We start from the raw sequence: 20,956 nt of genomic DNA on the forward strand, positions 1-20,956 counted from the left end.
CCCAGTGTGTGCTGTGTTTTTATAACCCACGGCTGCTTGTTTGACTGGGGGTGGGGGGAGGTCGGAGGCCAGATCTGCCACGCGGTGACACGCCCGCACCCTTGGCCTGGACTTCCGTGCAGCAGCACCCACGTCTTGCACATTGGGAACCGAGAAAGCAATGCTAGCTGGTGGGGCGTCCCTGTAACAGGCTGTCCCAGTCCCCTTTATGTGATGCTGTCTCTGGCTGCCCCAGCTAGAGCCTCGAAACCTCTGTTGGGACCCCAGGAATGTACAGGGCCTCCAGATCAGGTAGGTAGACGCACAAGGTCAAAGGGATGGCTGGGCGAACAGCAGGACAATTGGTAAAACTCAAGCTTCCCATCGGTTCTCAGGCTCTAATTGTTCTTACTACATTTCCGGCACCTGTATTGGGCTCCCCTCCGAAGAACAGAGAACTTCAGACTTTGAAGAGCGTACGAAGATTGCAGGTTCATCAGAAAGCTTCCTCTCCAAATTTCCTCCTGTCTTCCCACCCCCGGCTGCTCCGTTCACTCTCCAGCCCCTCACAGTGACTCACGCCCCAGACCTTGTGTCTCCCGCTCCTCCCCCTCACCCCTCACCCCTACGCCCTGCACCACCCCACCCCTCTCCTTGGAGTTTCTTCCTCCATCTCTCCCGGTGTATATGACTTCTTCCAACCTTCTGAGACAGCGAAGTTGTGATCAGCTCTGGATTCAGTGTCCTGGTCCTCTTTGCCTCTGTCACTCCTAATATCAGAGTGCTGGGCAAAGCCAGGGGTGTCAAGGTACAGAGGACAGGCACTCAGAATGGGAGGCAAAGTCTAGGATAGTCCAGGTAGAAGGAAGAAGGAGTCTCACTGAGGAGGCTCTTACCAAAACCAATGGGAGGCATTAAAACCACTAATGGGTAGATGGGCTGCAGGCTTTTTGCTCTCTGACCGAGACCTCCTGTCCCTACACCACTTTGATCTCCCCTGTACTTACCGGCTGTCAAAGACAATCACTGGGGGACACATGAGGCCACGAAGTTACCTCTGAGCATTGCTCATGTTCATTATGGGAGGCCTGTGTCACAAGAAAGGGTGGTGCTTATGTCCCTCCCTGCACAGAACCCCCACAAAGTTTAAAACTAGGCTGCTGGGAGCACAGAGAACAAATAGGGAATTCAGAGGGAGACTTGAAAAGGTTTGACAGGTCTAAGAAGACACAAAGGCAAAGAACGGGGCCTCCGAAAATCCCCGGAGATGGCACAATAACAATTTCAAAATGTTGCCCAAGCATGCAGATGTTTTCTTTCAGAGCAAGAAAAATGCATAATAAAGATTTTTTTGTTTGTTTGTTTAATTCTGCCATGATCTAGTATTTAGTATTCTCAGCGTCCGTTCAACTCAGTGGGAGAATTATCCAGCTGCTTTGTTCTCAGTTCACAGGTGGTGGGCTCTGAAAACCTAGGATGCCTGTGTGGGTACCCCCAGAAGAGTAAAGTGGCAAATCTCTGTTTCCCCTGTTGGTTTGGTTAGTCTCCGCCTACCCACTGAGACCACATTCTGTGTCCGCAGTGGTCCTCAGCTCCTAGCAGCGATGTGCCTCTGTGGAGCGCGGCTTCTGCTTCAGCAAATACCTCTGACACCTGGAGGGCTTGTTAAACACGGACTGGGGCCTCGTATCCAGGGCTTCTGATTCAGTAGGTCTGGCGTACGCAGCCTAAGAATCTTCTAACCTGCTGCCTGGACATGTCGCGGCTGGTCGAGGAACACCAGTCTGAGAATCACCGACCTAGAGTAAGTAATGAGTAGGGTCTGGGCGTACCACTTAATGTTTGAAAACGGGGGAACGGACACCTGATTTATAAGCTGCAGATACCGTCACATGTGGTCCCAGGTTGTTTTGAATATTGGGGGGGGGGGTGTGCCTTTACCCAACATGCCAAATCAATGCTTTGTGGGTCTTGGTGAACCAGGGTGTCGATTCCATTCAGACTCTCCAGAGGACCGCCCCCCCTCGAAGGGGTTGAGCAAATTAAAAAGAAAATAAATGTCAGGAGAACGGAATATCTAGGTACATTCAGACTGTGATTTCAGAGTAAGAACAAGGGGTTCATTTGACTTTTGGAAGTTTTTATTATGTGGGGGGGGGTAGCAACATCAGGACCCTGTAAGGTTTTTTTGTTTTGTTTTTTGGGGTTTTTGTTTTGTTTTTAATTAACATGGCTGCATAATTTGAGATGAGATACAAAATAAAAGGCATTCCTTATTATCCTTATTTGGTCTAAAGCAGCACTTCTCAATTTCTGACTCCATCTGAATCACCTGGAGAGCTTTAAAAGTTTGGGTTCAGTTGGCCTGGGCTGGCGATTAAAAAGCACCCCAGGAGACTAACCTGCGGCAAGCTTGAGCAGCACTGCCCAGGGCTGTGGCTGCCTTCTTGGCCGCACCCACACAGGGTCCCCAGGAGTTTGCTTTTAAGATACCGGCACTTGGGCCTCATTCTCAGATATTCTGGTATTTTGTCTTCACGGGGCTCAGACAAGGCTGTGAACGTGGGCGTGTCTTAGCAGCTCCCCAGGTGTTTCTAACTTGCAGCCAAGATTGAGAATTGGTAGCCTAGTGGAGAAATGTGTTTGCCTCATGGCCTGACTCTATCCGGAAAGTTCCTGAGGGCAACCTCAAAATGCAATGAATAAAAGGCCTCGAGGGGCTGAACCCGCCCATCTCATGGGTCCCAGGAGGAGTGTTGGGGGCTGAGGGAGGGGCTTTGTCTCAGGTCTCCTCTCTTCCAACCTCCTCTGGCTGACAGCAGGCCCAGCTGTTCAAGCTTTTGGGTGAACTGAGGAATGCAAAAGCTACAAGGGAGGCATGTTCTAGCTTCCATTAGCTGCACACTGCGAAAGAACCCAAATGGACACAGAGTTATTTCTGGGAGAAGAAGCCATGATCGTTAGAAGCGTTTGCTGATTTCTGTGGTATAAATATTCCTACAGCGGCTGATTGCAAGATGCCGATGGTTTAACAACTGTTTTGCAAAATCCCTGAATATTGAATAATTGGTGGAGATCAGAAAACGGGATAACCTAGAGGTCTGGAGCTAAAGCCCCATTAACAGAGCCATCATTTGCCTGAATGTGTTTTTTTTTTTTTTTAAGATTTTATTTATTTGACAGAGAGAGATCACAAGTAGGCAGAGAAGCAGGCAGAGAGAGAGAGGGGGAATCAAGCTCCCCGCTGAGCAGAGAGCCCGATGCTGGACTCGATCCCAGGACCCTGAGATCATGACCTGAGCTGAAGGCATCGGCTTAACCCACTGAGCCACCCAGGTGCCTCTGCCTGAATGTTCTGAACTGGTCACGGCAGGTAGCAATCAGGGGCTCAGGACTCTGACCATCTCTTAGGATGATCGTGATACGTCCCAGAGAGCAAAACCACCCAGCCTAGGTCTAGTGCTCACTCCTGTCACCAGGGGCTGTGGCGCAGGGCAGGGGGTGCTGGGAAGACCACATACATGACACCAAAGAGCCCATGTTGTGAACCATGGCCTTGGACATATAGTATTTCCACGGCCATTGTCAGTGTCTGACAAACCTCTGGGATCAGACAGGGACCTCAGAGTTGGGACTCACCACTTTTTCAGCAGAACCTTTGACCATTTGCTTATTCTAGATTGGATTTCTGACTTCTAGAGTTGCTGTGCAGAATGAATAGAAATGTTGAGGGCCGATGAGCTCGGAGTTTACTTCCCGGAAAGGCCTGCCTTCCATCAGCAAATCCTTACTGAGCGCCTACTATGTGTCCAACGCTGTGCACATAAGAACAAATGAAAACGGAGGTTGTCGGGATGTTTTCACTGGGATTGGGGGAGCTCTTTGCATAAGGAATGTGGGGGCAAAGCTGCTCCAAAGTCGGGCACTGTGTCCACACCTGCCTGTTGAGTGGGGCCATCCTGTGCAGGTCTCACACTCTCTTAGCATGCTTTAAAGTTTTCCCCTTAGTGTGGGAACTATGTAAGTGTAGTATTCTTCTGGGCGCGAGAGAGAACGATCCAAATGGAAAGATGTTTAGGAGAAGCCACAGATGTTCCAGAACTCATCAGGGGAGGGTCAAACGGCGCTAGGAACCTGCCAGGAGACACTGAAGAAGGAACTTCCTGCAAGAACAGGAGGGCGGTTCAGTCGCCTCCGGGAAGGGTGGAGTTTCTCACTTTTGGGGGTTCGCCTTTGCCTGCAAGCACGAAGTGTGGCCACTAGGTGGCGATGGTGTCTAGGGCCAAAGCCGCCTCCCCAGCCGCGAGCCTTCCCCAGGGGAGTCAGGACATTTTCCCACTCTGAACACAAGACCGGAATCCTTTGAGATCTGACATGGAGCTACCCCAAAAACACCAAAATGGAAGCCACCACGTGTGCAATGCTATGCGGAGGCCCAATGTGGCCCTTTTACTTACACTCACATGTCGGCGGAAAGCCGACCGCCGCCAGCAGAGGGCAGCAGGCCTCTACCTGAGCCCTTCCAAGAGCCAGCGCTGGTGGGTTCCTTCGCTCCATTCCTGGCAATACTCCTTTGAGGTTCCTACTATAGTATCGTCTCCATCTTACAAAGGAGAAAACCCGCCCTCGGGGCGTCTGAATAACTTGGTGCCGGTGACAAGTCTAGGGGTGGAAGGAGGATTCAAATCCAGGCCATCCTCCCGGCCAGAGCCTGTGCTCCTGCCTCCCCAACTTTCCTTCTCGAAGACTTGATTGAACAGCAAACAAACCTCCCATCTTGGTCCTGGTCCAGCTCTGCTTTCTGTCTGACCGGTAGAGCCTGCGCTGAGCGCAGACCAGTGCCAAGAGGGAGATGGCACTACTGGGGGCTGGCAATTGGGGGTGTCGTCCAAGTCAGGGCAATTGGAGGGGGGCAGTTGCACTGACGGTCCACTAAAAGCCACTATTGTCACAAAGAGCCAATGCATGCTGAAATTCTGGTTCTTTCCAACGAGGCACCATGGTTTGCCGTCTTTATTATCACGAGTGCCTACGGAGTCCTGCATATGTTCTGGTGGGCCACAGACGTGATCGCCAGCTCTCTCTTGCCTACAGCATGTTTTCCTTGGCTCCTGCTGTCTCCGTGTACACACACACACACACACACACACACACTCTCTCTCTCTCTCTCTCTCTCTCTCTCTCTCAAGAAACACTCTAGTTCTAGATGTCTGCTTCTGGACTGGGCGTGGTGAAGCTAGACTGTCGATGAAGAGACCCAAAAATTAAGTCAGTGTCTGAAGGAACATAGTTTATTTCTCTCTTACATGACAGTCCAAGGGGAACCGTGAAGGTCCAAGGGCAGACTTATTTAAGTTGGTTTCTTTCTCATCCTGTTCCTCCGTCACCCCCAGGACCTGCGGTCATAGGTATGGTCCAGCTTTAGGAAATAGTGAGATGCAGCCAAGCCACTTGCTGAAACATGGGTGTGGCCATTCCCTGGCTTCTCGGTGGCATTGAGACAGACTGTAGACTGGCTTCTAGAGATGAGGACTAACTATTTCTAGAATTTCCACTGCCGCCACAGAAGCTGTTAAGGAAACAACCCAAAGGCAGCCTAAAGGAATAAGCTATTAAAAACGTGATTAGGGGGGCGCCTGGGTGGCTCAGTGGGTTAAGGCCTCTGCCTTCGGCTCAGGTCATGGTTCCAGGGTCCTGGGATCGAGCCCCACATTGGGCTCTCTGCTCAGCAGGGAACCTGCTTCCTTCTCTCTCTCTCTCTGCCTACCTGTGATCTCTATCTGTCAAACAAATAAATTAAAAAATCTTAAAAAAAAAAAAAAACACGTGATTAGGGTGGTGTAGCCTCTCCCAGTCCATGGTCTACGTGTAGCGTAGCTTTTTCCAGAGTTATGACAGCACAACCTTTGGGGTGACAAATAGTGACAAGGACAGATGAGAGGAACAGAGAACTAGAAAGTCCTCTGGACTCATCAGCATCTCCCTTGTCTTTTAACACAAAGAATAATGCTCCCAGAGATACGACTGCGGAGCACGGGGTGTTTTGACCCTTTAAGGTGGACCACGTAACTGTGTTGTGCCTAAGGACCAGCTCACTCTAAGAGATGTCCACTGCAAGTAGACGGGGCTCCTAGTGCTCAGGCTCTTTGCGTGTGCACTAGTGGCGAGGTGGGACCTGGGAGACTCAGCAAAGGGTAGACCAAGAAGACTGTCCCTAAGAATGTCAGACCTCTCTGATGTGTGTCTCTGTCCCGCATTGCACTCTCCCTGGGACAAGGCTGCCTGCGCATAAAACGTTCAAAACTCGAGTCCTCGCAGCCGCAGAACATTTGAAGTAATGAACATGTAATTAACACACCTTATCTTTTCGATGCATCCTCATCATCTATTCTTAATGTCCCCTAAACCCTCTGCTTGCTCAGGGCACTTGGTCCTTGACAATCAGCCTGGGCACCTGGAAAGGGAAAAGCTCATGACACGGGGGCCTAATGAGGGCTCTCGGTTGTACCTCCCTGGGTTCCATAAATATGACGAAAGAGAATTCAAGGGCTCTGCCCAACCTGTGTGTGAGGCAGCACCAAAGGGTATCCTGCAGGGAATCTGTCACCTGCAGGGAAGAGAGAGGGGACACCATAGAGCAGCTCTCCCAGGAGGAAGGCAGGTGTGAAAAGAGACGAGCACCAGAACAGAGCCGCGTGGGTGAGACCAGAGGGATGGGCTCAGAGATGGCCAAGATGGAACCAGAGGGTTTGCTGGGGAAGCATACATGACTTTAAAGAGATTATAATTACCTGAGGTGAAATTCGCATAACTTACAATTAATCATTTTTAAAGTGAACAAGTCAGGATGCTTAGTCCATTCCCAGAGTTGAACCATTTCATCGTCTCTATTAGTTCCGAAGCGTTTCCATCCTCCCCAGCAGAAGTCCCCTCATCCGTGAACAGTCACTCCTCAGTATCCCTCGCCCAGCTCCTTGCAACCACACATCTAATTGCTATCTCTGTGAATTGGCCAGTTATGGACATTTTGTATAGATAAAATCATACAGTACGTGACCCTTTGGATCTGGCTTCTTTCACTTAACGTAATGGTTTCTAGGTTTGTCCTGTTTATAGCAGGTGTTAGAGCTTCTTGCTGTCTTAAGCCTGAGTGGTATTTCCACTATGTGGACAGACCACATTCTGTCTCTCTATCCGTCCATCCACTGGTGGCCACTGGAGCTCTTCCCAGCTTTCGGCTCCTTTGAGGAGTGCTGCTGTGAACAGACATAGTCATGTACTTATGTGAGTCCCCGGTTTCGGTTCTTTGGGGCACATACCTAGGAGTGGGTTTGAGGAAACTCTTGAAAATCTGGTTTAATCCCATCCATAACTTCCAACCGCTTCCGTGTCAGGAGTCCGGGATTAGCAGAGGGTTGTTGGAGAGAAAGTTGAGTGAGTTCAGAGCCCCACCACCACAGAGGGGGCCGGGGGGTCTGCCTCTCCACTAGCTGAGGGAAAGGGATTTTAGGGACCCTCAAGGAGCTTTTGTGTGTTCTCTGAAGATCAAGGAAATGGGGAAGTGGTCAGCTTCTTAACAATGTAGGAAAGAGAGCTGGCTGTGGGCATTAGAGCTCCTCCCTAGAATCCATGGGCACGAAGCGTGGTGCAGCCATGCTGTGGAGCAGAGGTGGGTTGCTCACTCAAGAGGTGCGAGGTTTCCTTAGATCCTGTGTGTAGAGCTGCCCAGAGAGGGGCTGAGCAACAGCAGAGAGAAGCTGGAGTTTCACCCTGTGCGCAGACCAGCAGCCATTTGGAGCGGGGTACATCCTCCCTCCCCTGTCAAAGGAACATCCCAGCGAGGAGAAGGTGGGTCTCCAAAACCAAGAAAGGGAAAGTGTTGGCTCTCGCTCCTTCCCTGCCCATCTCCGGGTGGTGTTAGTCAAGTAAGGTCTTACCTCACCTCCCTCCCTCCCAGCCACCGCCTACTCCCCGCCCTGAAGAAGATAGAAACCTCTCCAAGGAACTCAGGATGAGAAGGAGAAGCTCCAGGTAGGTGAGCCCTAGCCCAGCCCTAGCTGAGCTTCCCACCTTCCCCCTGCGGACAGAGCTACAGAGGAAGAAGTTTTCCCTTTGAATGAAAGCAGAAATCTTTTCTTTTTTAAATGACACTGGACAGAATGTAATAAGTTCTCAACCGAAAAGGTGTTTTGTGACTTCGTGGCTGGAATGCTTCCTATTTCTGTGAGTGATCAGAAATGCTACAAGCCCAGCTGTGAATTTCATCCATGATCATGGATTTGTTAGTTTGTTTGATTTTGTGGGGGTTTTTTGTTTGTTTTTATTTATTTGTCAGAGAGAGAGAGAGAGAGATCACAAGTAGGCAGAGAGGCAGGCAGAGAAAGAGGAGGAAGCAGGCTCCCTGCTATGTAGAGAGCCTGATGTGGGTCCCAATTCCAGGACCCTGAGATCATGATCTGAGCTGAAGGCAGAGAGGCTTGAACCCCTGAGCCACCCAGGCACCCCTGGATTTTGTTTTTAATAAAACTAAATAATATATTAAAACGAGAACAAACAGTATAGACCGGAGCGGTTCGGTAAGATTTGGTGTTGGCATTTTAATTCTTCGGGTTTCTGGTCACACCTGGAGAAGGGTGTGGTGTTAAGCATCGGGAGAGCCAAAATTTCTCAAGTTCGCTGAGTTGAGTGTTGCTTAGAAAGTGAATTTCTGGCTTAGACTGCCCCTCTTTCTCTGACCCCGTTTCTGTGTGCACCACTGTTTGTGGTTTATGATTCAGATGTATGACTATAGCCCACAAGGTGTGCCTGTGCAATGTTTTGGAGCTTTACTTACCCTCCTGAAGAACAAAGCGTCTGACATTCCTACGTCCCTGGCTCTTGTCGTAGCACAGAGCCTGGTATGCAGAAACTGCTCGGTCCCTGGAAACGGTGTGTTCTCTGTCCGTCTGCAGACTCTTCATGTGGTAACCTGCCACGTAACCCACTACAGTGGCCTCTCCCAAGCTTCACTGGCTGGCTTGACTCCGCAAGGAGCCAATTAGAAAAAAAGGGGTGGGGGCTCTGCTCCCTTCCTAGGTGGCTTCCAAGGGACACTTTTCTTCCCTGCCCCTCTTTAGCCCAGAGTAGGAAAAGGGGACCAAAAGTGGGTAAGCAAGCTTGTCATGGTGGCACAGTCTCTCCCAAACCAGTAAGCAGTTCTCCAGCGTCTCTATACCAGTGCTTGGAACACTGACCGGGGATCTTTTTTTGCTTAAATCTAGAAGAAGAAATCTAGCACACGGGATGCATGCAGGGGACAGTCTGTGTCATGACCCATGAGATGGCATCCGAGTCACATGGAGGACTTGCTCGGACACACTGTGTGGCCTCACCCCCAGAGTGTCCGGGTCGGCAGGTCCGGGTAGGGCTGGATCCCATCTCCGACCTGTGCCCAGTGAAGCTGGTGCTGCTGGCCTGCGGGCCATGGCGCTTGGTGCTCAGCGGGGGCACCAGCGGTGACCCCAATCGCTCCAAAGCTAATCACTCTGAAATTGTTAAAGTGTTTTAAAACACTCTGAACATAACTCTTTGCCCACACTCCTCCTCCCTAGAGAAATACCACAGAAAGTGCTCTCGGGAGCATTTTGCCGGAACTGCCCCAGACTCTTGCCCGGAAGTATTTTTTCATTGTGATCATTGAGTTCGCTTTCGTCTGTGGATGGCTTCTAGCTCATCTCAAGAAGAATCCTGAAATTACAGAACCGTGCAGCCCCCAGCGACCAATATGTTTCTGGTTCCATGTACGGAGAACACACAGATGGGTTCTCGAGGCAGTCCAGAGTCCCCACGTAACTCTCCCCGGCACAGAACACAGTCGGGCCTGTGTATTGGTTAGAGGATCAATGGTCCTTCTGCTCAACTTTCTTTTTTAGACAGCCCCAGATGCAGGGGTGAATGTTCTCACCCACACAACTGGTGTGATACAATAAGCATGGGCTACAGAACAGCCCCCTCGCTGCTGCCCCTCCTTAGGAAGTCAAGTACAAGGCTGAGACCCAAAGGAGAAGGGATATGAAGATTTGAACGCCGTGCTTGGTCCTACAGAGAAGCCGCTGTCCTGTGAGAAACTTTTAGCCTCTGGTTTGTAATCCATGTGGTCCTAAGGTACTGGGTCTGAACGCTGACCACACATTAGAATCACCAGGGGGAGCTTTCAAAAAGTGCCCGTGTTCCACACCAGCTGGTCTAGACAGGCGTCTGTTAAAAAAAAAAAAAAAAAAAAGGAGGGAGGTGAGAATTTAACAGAGAGAAATGAAAGCAAATGCCTCCAAAGGACATGTACAGCAAACAATATTGACTTTATTCATGACGGGGGAAAAAAATGGAAACAGGACAATGGGAAAATATGGTTGGGGTTACCTGGAAGAGGCTGAAGGGAATTTTCTAGAATGCTGGACATGTTTATCTTGATCTATGCTGTGTGTGTGTGTGTGTATCTAGCTATGAAAATGGTGTATATCGCTAAGATATACATGAAAGATTAGTGCACGTCCCACATTCTACATGTTTTATGCTTTGATTAAAAAGTAAACTATAGAATATCAATGCTCTGGCCCTAGTCTGGAGACTGTAATTTAATTGGATAGTCTTCAAGCTCCCGATGATTCTCTCATGCAGTCGGGGATGGGAAGCACTGTCTTCAAGAACAGGGCTCACCCAGGTACATGCCGTAGGCTGGAGGGGCCAAAGGGGGCCCCCCCCTGCTCGCATGTGGGCCAACTCACCAGGGTTTGCCACAGCGAGCACTTGTTTTAAGTCTCCTTTGCATGCACACACCCTTTGGGGACCGGTGGTGATCCTTGGGTGGTCAGGGGTCTTCCCAACAATTTTGGGTGGTCGGGGGTCTTCCCAACAATTTTGCTGGCACGGGGTAGAAGAGCTCAGCAGAGAGGAACCTGGGATCTGGGGGAAAGTCTCCCCTAGCCCTCAGATTGCAAGTGTGGCCACATGCGCAGTGGCCAGAACCTTAAAAGAAGCGAGCAAGGGTCTGGTATTGGGGGAGGATCTGGCAAGTGGAACCTCAGCCTGGAAGGGGCGGGTGTCCACAGCTGGGGCAGGAGCGGAGATGGGCTCTCTCAGAACCCTCTAACCAAGAGAGCACCACACTTCTTGTGAAGGAGAGCGGCGCCTGCATTGGGAAAACATATGCTAATCAGATCTCACATGGATTCGGAGGGAAAGCTCGGGCTTAAAAACACTTGAAGTGTGGGTCCGCAGAAGGTGCCGCCAGCAACTTTTCTCTTCCTTCCTCCATTTCTTGGCCAAGGCTGAGAGGCTGGCGTGCTGCCTGGCCTTGGTTATGATCCTGGACTTGAGGAATTCAGGGGGTGGATTAAAACAGCCAGGTGGTAGATTCATCAAGGAACAGACAAAGGGGAGATAAAAGGATTAAAAATACATAGTGAGTGTATTGTCTTCCCAGACAGAAGTGAATGGGAAATCTCAATGCAACCGCCCAAACCCAGAGCCAAGGAATAAAATTGAAATGAAATGTTCATTCCCTTGGATACGGTTTCTAGGAAGCATCTTGCTCATGCGCTGGGGAAGACACGTCATCACAGCAGTCAGAAAAAAAAAAAAAATCAACTTCAGGAATTTATGTGCAGATGGAAAATGTGGATGTGGAGTCAGTTAGGTATTTCTCAACAGTAAGGAGGAGACCTAAAGGAATGTTTGTGCAAAGTAGGGATAACCAATGCCTGGATGGCTGGAACGGGGTTAGGCGTTAAGAAGCAGAGTATTTCGGGGCACCTGGGTGGCTCAGTGGGTTAAAGTCCTGGGATCGAGTTCTGCATTGGGCTCTCTGCTCAGCGAGGAGCCTGCTTCCCCATCTCTCTCTGCCTGCCTCTCTGCCTACTTGTAATCTCTGTCTGTCAAATAAATAAATACAATCTTTAAAAAAAAAAAAAAAGAAAGAAAGAAAAAAGAAGCAGAGTATTTCGAAAAAGTCTTAGGGTTCTCTCTGGCCTCCAGATAGAGGCACCAATTTCACCACAGTTTTCAAGTCAGAATATTTCAAGAGGATTTCCTAGCTATGATGGTGTAGAAGTAAAGGAAGGGAAGGAATCAGAAGGAAGCAGTGTAGCATAGTAGTGTTGAAAGAGAAACTGAGACATAGTAAACATTTAAAGAGTTTATTTGAGCAAAAATCTATTCGGATCCGCTAGCTGTGGACTAAAAGTGCTTAGGGGTGCCCCACCAACAGGAGCTCAGGGACAGACTTTCATACAGTAGACAGGGAAGCAATGTGAGGAAATTATTGATTGATGACAACCCAGTGCCTGGTCAGTTGTGTGCGACTGGTTGTCCTTGGATTTCAATTTTGTAACCCAGAGACATCATCGTTGGATTGGGTCTGCTTCTCTTGCGAAGGTGGTGGTGGGTCATGGGTCCAGAGACAGTTTCCGCCTGCGTGCCCAGGCCCTGGCCGGGCCAGCAGAGAGGAGATGAGACTGGGGCACCCAGGAAAGAGAGGTGGAACTCTGATGGGTAGGGGGTGGGTGGGCTGGGGCTACGAGAGGGAGTCTGTCATCTCCAGGAGCCTGAGAAGCACGGGGATGAAAAGTTAGGGAATCAGGCTGAGGCGGCATGAGGGGAGACTGCCCCCTAGTGGGGACACATGGAATTGCCAGCTAATGCCAAGGACCCTCCTGTCCTTGCTCCTGCCCCCAGGAGCTATCATCACCACATGTTCTAACTCAGCCAAGGTCATGTCTCCCAAAGGCAATGCTGAGACTGGAGCCCGGAAGACTGAAGCCGATCAGCAGCAGCACGTCGGGGTTTCCTCGCTGTGGTTGGAAGGCTGGGAGCCCCGATGTGGGTTGGTCTCTAGTGGCCAAGAACCTTCCTCTGCTAGCACCGTGGAGAGTGTGGGAAGAGGTTAGCTCCAGTCCCGCCCAGCGCAGGAGAGAGGAAATCAGAGCTGTGGGTGGTATGACAGCCCAGACTAAGCTGAGCCCTTTGCCTGAGCACATGTGCCAGCCCATGGGTTGGTAGAAGTGTGAGTGTGATTGAGCAACGGGGGCGTGGTTCTGGTCCAGTGCTGTGGCAGAAGCAGCCTTGTGGGAAGTAGGACTCCAAACCAGCACGGCTCTTGCCCTCTCTGCCTTCAAACTCTCTGAGGGGAACACTTGATCCTCAACCACCCTCCAACCCCACCCCCACCACTGCCTCTGCCCAGTCCTGAGTATGAGAACGACTCAGTCCAGGGAAGGCCAGGCCTCTGGGGCAAAGGTGCCTCCCTGTCCGGTCAGCCGCGACGGCAGGCAGGCAGCTGGCTCTGACCTGAACTTGGTGACACTGACCTGTGTTCTTGGCTGAAAAGTTCTACAACTCAGGGATTGCCTCTTGGACTCTGGCCTTTCATTCATTCATTCATTCATTCATTCATTCATTTTTTTGAGAGGGTACAGAGGAGGGGCAAAGGGAGAGGGAGAGGGAGAGAGAATCTTGAGCAGACTCCGCTCTGAGTGTGGAGTCTGATGCAGGGCTCCATCTCACGACCCTGAGACCACGACCTGAGCCGAAATCAAGAGGCAGCCGCTTAAATGACTGAGCCACGCAGGTGCCCTGGCCTCTGGCCTTTTAAACCCTGGCTCAAGAAAAAGCAACTTCAGACAGAGGAATGTGGATCTAGAAAAGGGCTTTGCGGAAGGCTTACAGTTAGGGGAGTGACCCCTGCCATGTCTTGCCTCTCAAGGTCTGTAACTTCCCAGCACCCCGGCTCTCCTTTTCTTCTTAGTCAGGGTCCTGCTCTTCAGTGTCCGATTGGAAAAATCCTTAGAGACTTTTCAATTAAGTGAATTATGCATTTTCAGGATTCATTCTGGACCCTGTCTTCTCTCCACACTGGGTAGAGGTCTACTGGCCTTGCCTCGTCCTTTTCAGGACCTCCACCTGCTCACACCACCATATGTAACTCATATTCAGCCCAGAACTTTGGTCTCAGGTGTCCACTGGCCCATTTGATATCTGCATCTGTGTGTCTCACGAACATCTCAAACTCAGGATCCCTCAAATGGAACCTCTACTCTTCCTTCAGTAAATCCTAATGACTCTAGCTCCAAAATACATATGCAATGTACCCACTTTTCCCCCATCTCTTCGGCTCCTACTCGTGCTTGAAATAACAGCATCTTTCCCACTGAACTTGCCTTGGCCATTTTTCCCCTGGTGTTGCCTCTTAATGTGACCCTCAACTCATTCTCTCTGAATGATCAGAGTAATCTGGTTAAACTACAAATTAAATCATTGTAGTCTCATATGTAACTCTCTTGATGGCTACTCCTTGTATTCAGAATGAAATCTGTCTGACCCCCATCTGCCGTGCTAGCCATTAGTACTGCTCACCTGTGTCTTCCAATTTTTCCCTCCTTCCAGGAAAATGGGACGATTTCATATCCCTGAAGTGAAGATAGGACTGTGAGACTTGCTTTGGGCAATGAAATGTAAGTAGAAGTGATTTGAAAGCTGGAACCTGACCATTAGTGAGGACACCCTCTCCTCCTGCTACAGCGATTAGGGAAACCAGTGTTGATATTGTAGGGATTTGGGAAGTTCGCCCAAATACTCGTTGACTTTTTGTGAGTCACAACAATCTCATGTTGTGAGATTGGAGGGTTTGTTTCTGCAGCAAAACACAGTCTATCCTGACTAACGCATTGTAGAAAGAGAGGTTGCATGTGGCGGTCCTCTTCAAAACAAAGCAAAGGACAAAGGTTTTTCAGAAAATGTCCTGGTTTTCATTAGACTAAAAAAAAAAAAAAAAAAAAAAAATTAACAATGGCTCTATTGATTATTCCCAGAAATCCAATTCCCAAATTGGAGTGGATTTCTGGGTGATCCAAGAAGCAGGCACACATGGATTTTTGCCAAGTAATGACACACCTAGTTAACAGCTCTGGGTGTAGATAGACAAGACTGGATCACTGTTGGGGCAAAAAGAGGAAAATATACAAGTGAAACTTTACAGAGAGATTATCTGATATGAGGGAAAGGCACCTTTGGTGTGTTTAAGTATCATTACTAAAGTTAAACATTAACCAGGAGAGACCTACTTTCTTCCCATAACCCAAGCAGTAACACCTGCTTCCCTTTGTTTTACGTTTAACATATCCCAGGAAGGATCTGAGGGCTTCAAATTCAGCTGAAAAGGAAGGAGTTTGTGGGGCATCTGTATTTTCCAAGCAGGAGCATTTCCTTGTCTCCTGCTCAGGCTCCTCTTACCACATATCTTCAGTGACTGGCCTGGAAGTGTTTAATAACTTAATTAGGAGAGAGAAAGTGAGACAGACAGAGAGAGAGCGAGAGAAAGGGAGGGAAGGTGAGATAACAGATAAGTGAGATGGACGGATGGATAGAAGGAAGGCAGGCAGGCAGGTAGGTAGGAAGGCAAGAGCAGAGGGGAGGAAGGAAGGAAATATACCTGTGATGACATTGGAACGTGCAGTCTCAGTGAGAGGGGAGAGATGGCCAACCTTCCTGAACATGTCTTACACACACAAAACAGTAGAGTTTTTCTTTCAACCCACAGTGACCATACTTTGGGAGCCTCCGCTGAAATGGTATGGTCACTACCAAGGACTTCTCAGTGAGCTGGCCTCCAGACACAGTAAGCAGAAAAAGGCAATTCTCAGAGCTCATCTCCAGATCATGTGAGAAATCATCAGAACATATTGAAAACAAGGCTGCTCACACTCGTTGACTCTAGTGCTCCTGCTAAGGCATTCCTGTGGCTTGGGTGCCAGTATCACGTTCCAAAATTCCCATTTCTAGGGACAGAGAAGATGCCTGCGGGGCCTCCCCAAGGAATCGGCATCTAGGGTTCCAGTCATGTCTTCATATACAAGCACAGTGGGGCCACCCTGATCAGATACACTCTTTCATCCTAGACTGTGTGAGATCTGACCTAGGCAATCTCTTCTTTTCTGAAGGACAAGACCATGCCACCATGAAGTTCAAAATCCCTCCCACTGAGTTAGTCTGGTTCTTGCTCCTAGCTAGAGGCCCGACTCATGGCTCTGCCTCCTGGGTTCTTGGATGAGGCCATCCATAGTTTCAACGTTGAGACATTTGGCTGAGTAGGAAGCTTTAGGCTGGGCCATACAAGCCCAGGTTCCTGGCGGTTTGAGAGATCCTGGGCGTTTTCCTCTGGGGAAATGGATAGTGAGCTGGCTTTCCAGACCTGTGTGGGTTCTTCTTGGAAAGAGGGTGCCAAATGTCCACATTCAAGCCAAATCCCTCTGCCTTTGTCTGGGCATTGCTCACCGGACATTCACACTGGGCTGTTGGTAGGTTGGTGGACCCTTGCTGGGTCATCGGATTGTTTTCAAACAGACCTGGGTCTCCTTCCTGAGGGAGCCTTTGTTTGGACCCCATGAGCTTGTTCTTGTGTTTTACTGGAAGACTGATTTCCTGGTGGAAGGTTTGAACGCAGCGGTACATCTCCAGGTGTGCGTGCCATGGAGATTCACGGCCCCGAAGACAGCCTCCGTTGGCTTCCGCCAGCATCCCCTCAGCCTCCAGATCTGCCTCGTCTAGGGACAGTGAGTGTCTTCTCTCCTTGTTAATCCAAACAGGACTGACCACGGACTCAGCCGGAGCAGGCGTGTGTCCTCCTGGCAAAGCAAGGCACAAGCAGGGTCACCCCTGGTAGGTACATGGCAGCGCTCATTCTGGCGGTCTCAGAGGTCTCGAGCCATGGGAATATTATCCCAAATATGTATTTACACATAGACGTGAGTCACACGCGATCCCACTGTACCTGCTCCCACCTGTCCCCTCCCTTCCCTGCCCACACACTCACACCCACACAAACCCTCTCTAACACATACACACCCTTATGCACATGTACTCATTCATTCAACAAGTATTTATTGAGCACTTATTCCATGCCAAGCATCATTCATTCTAGGTTCAGGGAATACGGCAGCAAACGAGACAAAATCCACATCTTCACGGATAGGTTCTAGTGGGCTAGGAAAACGCTAAGCAAAGGAATGTGTTACAAGAAAATTGCAGGGGGGAACCGATGCTATGACAAAAATCTGAAGCAGAACAGAGTTTAATAATCGACTCCGGTTCCTAACTGCAGTGAGGGGGTGACCCCAGGGCAGAGCTAGGGAATGAGTGTTCAGATTGGAAGAATGGAACAGAGTCACAGGCACTGGCTAGTGGAAAAGATTACTCTTCACCTACAGGGTTTTCTGTTCTGGGATTCCCATAATGGGTTTACAGCCCAAGGTGCAGGAGGGAGGAGCGGTATTTCAAAGCAGCTCCTTTTGGAGGTCTGGAGGCTCGCCTTCTCCCACCCCTCGGACACTGATCTGGGAACACAGTTACAGCAGCTCCGGCTTCTCTGAACTGGCTGCGGCAGGGATGATGGTCCAGACCAGTGTCTCTTTTTCTCAGGCACCTGTTTTTACCACCTTGTGGCACACGACAGTTTATCATCAACCCTTGGTGGCAGTGACAGAAAGGGGTTCCAAAGAGAGTTGGTCTATTGCCTCTGGATCGTGAGTGGGGCTCCCTTGAGCTTCGTGGCACTTGTCCCTGCCGGAGGCCCTGGATGGGACAGGTGCGCGCAGGAGGGGAGAGACGGTGCTGAGGTATGAAGGCAGAAGGAAGCCCCTAGAGCTCCGGGTCTGGGAGTCTGCAGGAAACGGGACTGGTGGGGCCATCTCTGCAAACCGCGGAGGGACTGAAAATGTGTTCCCACTTCAGGACTACCTGATTTTTCTGGACATAGACGCCCTGACTAAAAGTCCAGAATGCTGTGTACTTATTTGGGAAGAGGGCATGTGATAGGAGAACCTTGGAACTAGTATCCTTTCCATTATGTCCGGGCAGATGGGCAGGACTTGGTTGCAGAAAGGAGCCTCCTTCCTTGTCAGTCCCAGTTCGGGGGCCACAGAGAACAAGGAAAAAGACCAAGTGGAGGGTACACCTGGACCCCGACCCCAAACAGATCCTGCTGAGTGGCTGACTTCATCTGGGAGTCAGAAGTCTTCCCTGACAAATCAGAGTCTAGTCCGACCAGCCTTCTGGCATTAACTTGGCCAAACTGATGGGTGAGGATAGCTGGGCGGGGTGGGGGGGGGTGGAGCACACTGAGTTACAGAGCGTGGGAGAAAGACCCAGAGGGTTGGGTTGGAGCAAGGGCATGTCGAGTTGGCCTGTCTTTGCAATGTGCGTCCGAATTCTGAGTCTGCTGAGCATGGTACTCTCTTGTTTGATGAGTGGTTTAATTTCTTGTTTGCTGAATGACTGAATGAATAAACACATTCGGGGATGGACTAGACCTTTAGGAACCTTTTGGTGTCCACCCTGCAGAGATGGGGAGTGTCTGGCTGTGCCAGTTCAGTTCACACAGAACAGCCCCAGGAATGGGAGCTGGGCACCCTCCGCTGCGTGGGACCACTGTTATCTGCACAGGACAGCACACTTCCTTCCAGATGGTGATGTCCCTCTGGCCCCTGATTCCTTCCCAGCTGGCCTAGCATTGGGTGGGCCGCTCAGGGAGTCCTGAAGAAACCCTCAGGCACAGCATTGCTCTTCCCACCTCCCTCCACCCATTCATTCCTCTGTTAGAGAGAAGGGCTGGGGTGGAGCCTTATGCTCCTAACTTATCCAGGAACAAAATCTGAGTTCCCAGAGGGAAGGGGCATTCTCTCCTGGAGGCTTCTGTATCTCATGCCTCCTTAGAAGTTGTTTGAGACCATGATAAGTAAGCTCCATGAGTCTGGGTCCCTGAGCGCCACACGTTCTCTGGCCCATGGCGGACTGTTGGGAGCACCATGTCTGCTCTCTCCAGGGCCAGTTTCTCTGCTTTGCAGGAGGCGAGACCCAGCCAGGAAGTGCTCCCATCACCCCCACCTGGCCCAGCAGGGGGCCGAGCCACCTCTACCAGGCAGAACAGTCTGGCAAGGTGAGAACCTAAGAGTGGAGGCCAGGTACAGCAGGCGGCTGGCTAATGCCTGGCTGAGGCCCCTGCAGGGGAACTGAGCCAAGCAGAGCTGCCCAGAACTGGCCTCCTGCTGGGCTCTGCTGGCTTGCCTGCTCTTTCCCACCACGAGGACCCACAGAGCCCCCACCGGCCCTGGCCGCAGCCCACCACCCATTGTGCCCATAGCCAGGCCCTCCTCCCTCCGCTTTTGGCTTTTGTCCCAGCACCTGCCCAGCCCTACCTGTCGGGAGCACCACCAGGTAGGCCCGCGCCCTCTGCTGCTTTCGCAAGCCTTCGTACTGGGCTCGCAGGACCTGGATGCTGAGTGGGGGCTCTTTCCCCGGGGCCTGAGGGCCCGAGCCCTCCGCCATGAAGCAAGACTCCAGCTGCCAGAAATGCGGCAGGGCAGGGCAGAAACAGGGCCACCCCTGCATCTGGATCCGGGAGAAAAACAAACAATGATGGGCGGGGCGAGGGAGGGGAGAGAAGGAGCGGTGGGGGGCGGGGGGGGGGGAGAGAAGGAGCGGTGGGGGGCGGGGGGAGTGAGGAGGGCAGGTGGAAAGGGGGGGAGGGGAAGAGGAGGGGGAGGAAAAGGTAAGGGAGATGAAGGGAGATGGAGGGGAGAGGAGGGCAGGGGAAGTGGAAGGCGGGAAAGGAGTGGAGCTAAGGGGAGGGGAGGAGGAGGTGGGGAGCCATGGGGGGGGGAGGGGAGGAGCAGGAGAGGGGAAGCGGGGAGGAAAAGAAGGAGTCAGAGGGAAGAGGGGAGAGGGGAAAAAAGGGGTCCCCACGAGGAAAGGAAGCAACAGAGGAGGAAGCTGGTAGGGCCAAGGGGGCTAACGGATGAGAGAGGAGGGAAAGATGGGGGCAGGTGCCGGCAGGGCAGCGGGGGGAGGAGGGACCTGGAGCGAGATGGAGGGGCGTGGGGTGAGGGAGGAGGAGGGGAGAAAGAGCAAGGCACGCACAGCTGCTCTGAGCCCTTCTGGGTGCCCAGGGAGGCCCCGTGCTCCAGGTCCTTCACTGCTGGATCCCAGTGTTCAGAGTCTAATCCCCAGAGTTCCTGCGCAGTGTCCCGCGTCCCCCCTGAGCGGGGAGCTGATGCTGGGCTGGGCCAGGCGCCTGCTCAGCGCACACCTCTTGGACTGAGACCTGGAATCTCATGGGCAAACCTGTTCGTTTGGTTTCGATGGAAAAGGAGCACCCTCTGCAGCCTCACAAAGCTGTGCCTCACAGTGCGCTTCAGCCATGCCCCTGGGAACCCCAGCAGCAAAGGTGCCCCCCCATCTCTACTCACCCAGCACACACATCCCAGGAGGAAGCCCGGCCCCAAACCTTGCCCTGGGGACAGAGGCAGGGGAGCCCTGTCCTCTGGCCAGCCGCAGCTCTCTGACATTTGCACCAGCCTGCTCCGACTCAGCTTTCTCCAGCCAAGCAGGGAGCTAGTGTTTCTCTTACCCACAGCGAGGCGCGCCCTCACCCCTGCTGTCCAGCCCCTCCAATTTTATATCCCCTTGGAATCCTAGACTCTCTCTCCCCTGCGCCAGCTTGGATCCATCCTTGTGCCTTTCGGTCAGCGAAGTCCCTTTCTATCTTGTCCTAACATGAGGCTTGCAGAGAACCAAATTTCCCAACACACCTACGGAGGCTGTGGAAAGGGTAGCAGCTGAATTCTAGAGCCGTTCTGGAGCCGAAATGCATGGGGTCTAGTTACCAGGAGAGGGAGTGAGAGATGGACAGGAAGTCTCCACTGGGCAGTGTGTTTTCGAGGGCTGCTCTAATGGAGTGCCACAGACTGGGAACATAAAGGACAGAAATGTATTGTCTTAGAATTCTGGAGGCTAGGAGTCCGCGGTCTCCCTGTGTGCCTGTCTCCATGTCCAGATTTCCCCTTTCATGAGGACAACAGTGATGTTGGATTAGGGCCCACTCTAATGACCTCATCTTAACTAATTATATCTGCAATGACTCTATTTCCAAAATATGGTCACATTCAAATGT

The 20,956-nt window shown here is 51.3% G+C and overlaps 1 protein-coding gene and 3 long non-coding RNA genes across 6 annotated transcripts in view; 1 reads left to right on the plus strand and 3 right to left on the minus strand.

The window, feature by feature from the left end:
* The first annotated feature begins 1,771 nt into the window (after nucleotides 1-1,771).
* Nucleotides 1,772-20,956, plus strand: part of LOC309847091 — a 55,954-nt gene continuing 36,769 nt past the window's right edge. The window contains exons 1-3 of one of the 3 annotated variants that reach the window (XR_014302292.1): nucleotides 1,772-1,783; nucleotides 14,398-14,465; nucleotides 16,596-16,668. This is a non-coding gene — a long non-coding RNA (uncharacterized lncRNA). Of the gene's footprint in view, nucleotides 1,784-13,447; nucleotides 14,466-16,595; nucleotides 16,669-18,932; nucleotides 19,222-20,956 lie in introns of those variants that run through there. The other 2 variants (XR_014302293.1, XR_014302294.1) reach the window with 2 other exon arrangements.
* On the minus strand, nucleotides 5,291-9,211 carry LOC309847100. Its single transcript, XR_014302307.1, has 3 exons — nucleotides 8,813-9,211; nucleotides 6,338-6,433; nucleotides 5,291-5,375 (listed from the first exon to the last, which is right to left on the minus strand). It is a non-coding gene; the product is annotated as an uncharacterized lncRNA (long non-coding RNA).
* On the minus strand, nucleotides 12,137-13,449 carry LOC309847103. Its single transcript, XR_014302310.1, has 2 exons — nucleotides 12,704-13,449; nucleotides 12,137-12,560 (listed from the first exon to the last, which is right to left on the minus strand). It is a non-coding gene; the product is annotated as an uncharacterized lncRNA (long non-coding RNA).
* On the minus strand, nucleotides 14,737-20,077 carry LOC309847085 (uncharacterized protein C9orf152). Its single transcript, XM_082696883.1, has 3 exons — nucleotides 19,924-20,077; nucleotides 19,203-19,395; nucleotides 14,737-16,634 (listed from the first exon to the last, which is right to left on the minus strand). Exons 2-3 carry the CDS (start codon nucleotides 19,393-19,395, stop codon nucleotides 16,108-16,110), a joined length of 720 nt encoding a protein of 239 aa, XP_082553009.1. The 5' UTR covers nucleotides 19,924-20,077; the 3' UTR covers nucleotides 14,737-16,107.

The sequence above is a fragment of the Mustela nivalis genome, assembly GCF_964662115.1.
Source record: "Mustela nivalis genome assembly, chromosome: 13".
Classification (NCBI taxonomy): domain Eukaryota; kingdom Metazoa; phylum Chordata; class Mammalia; order Carnivora; family Mustelidae; genus Mustela; species Mustela nivalis.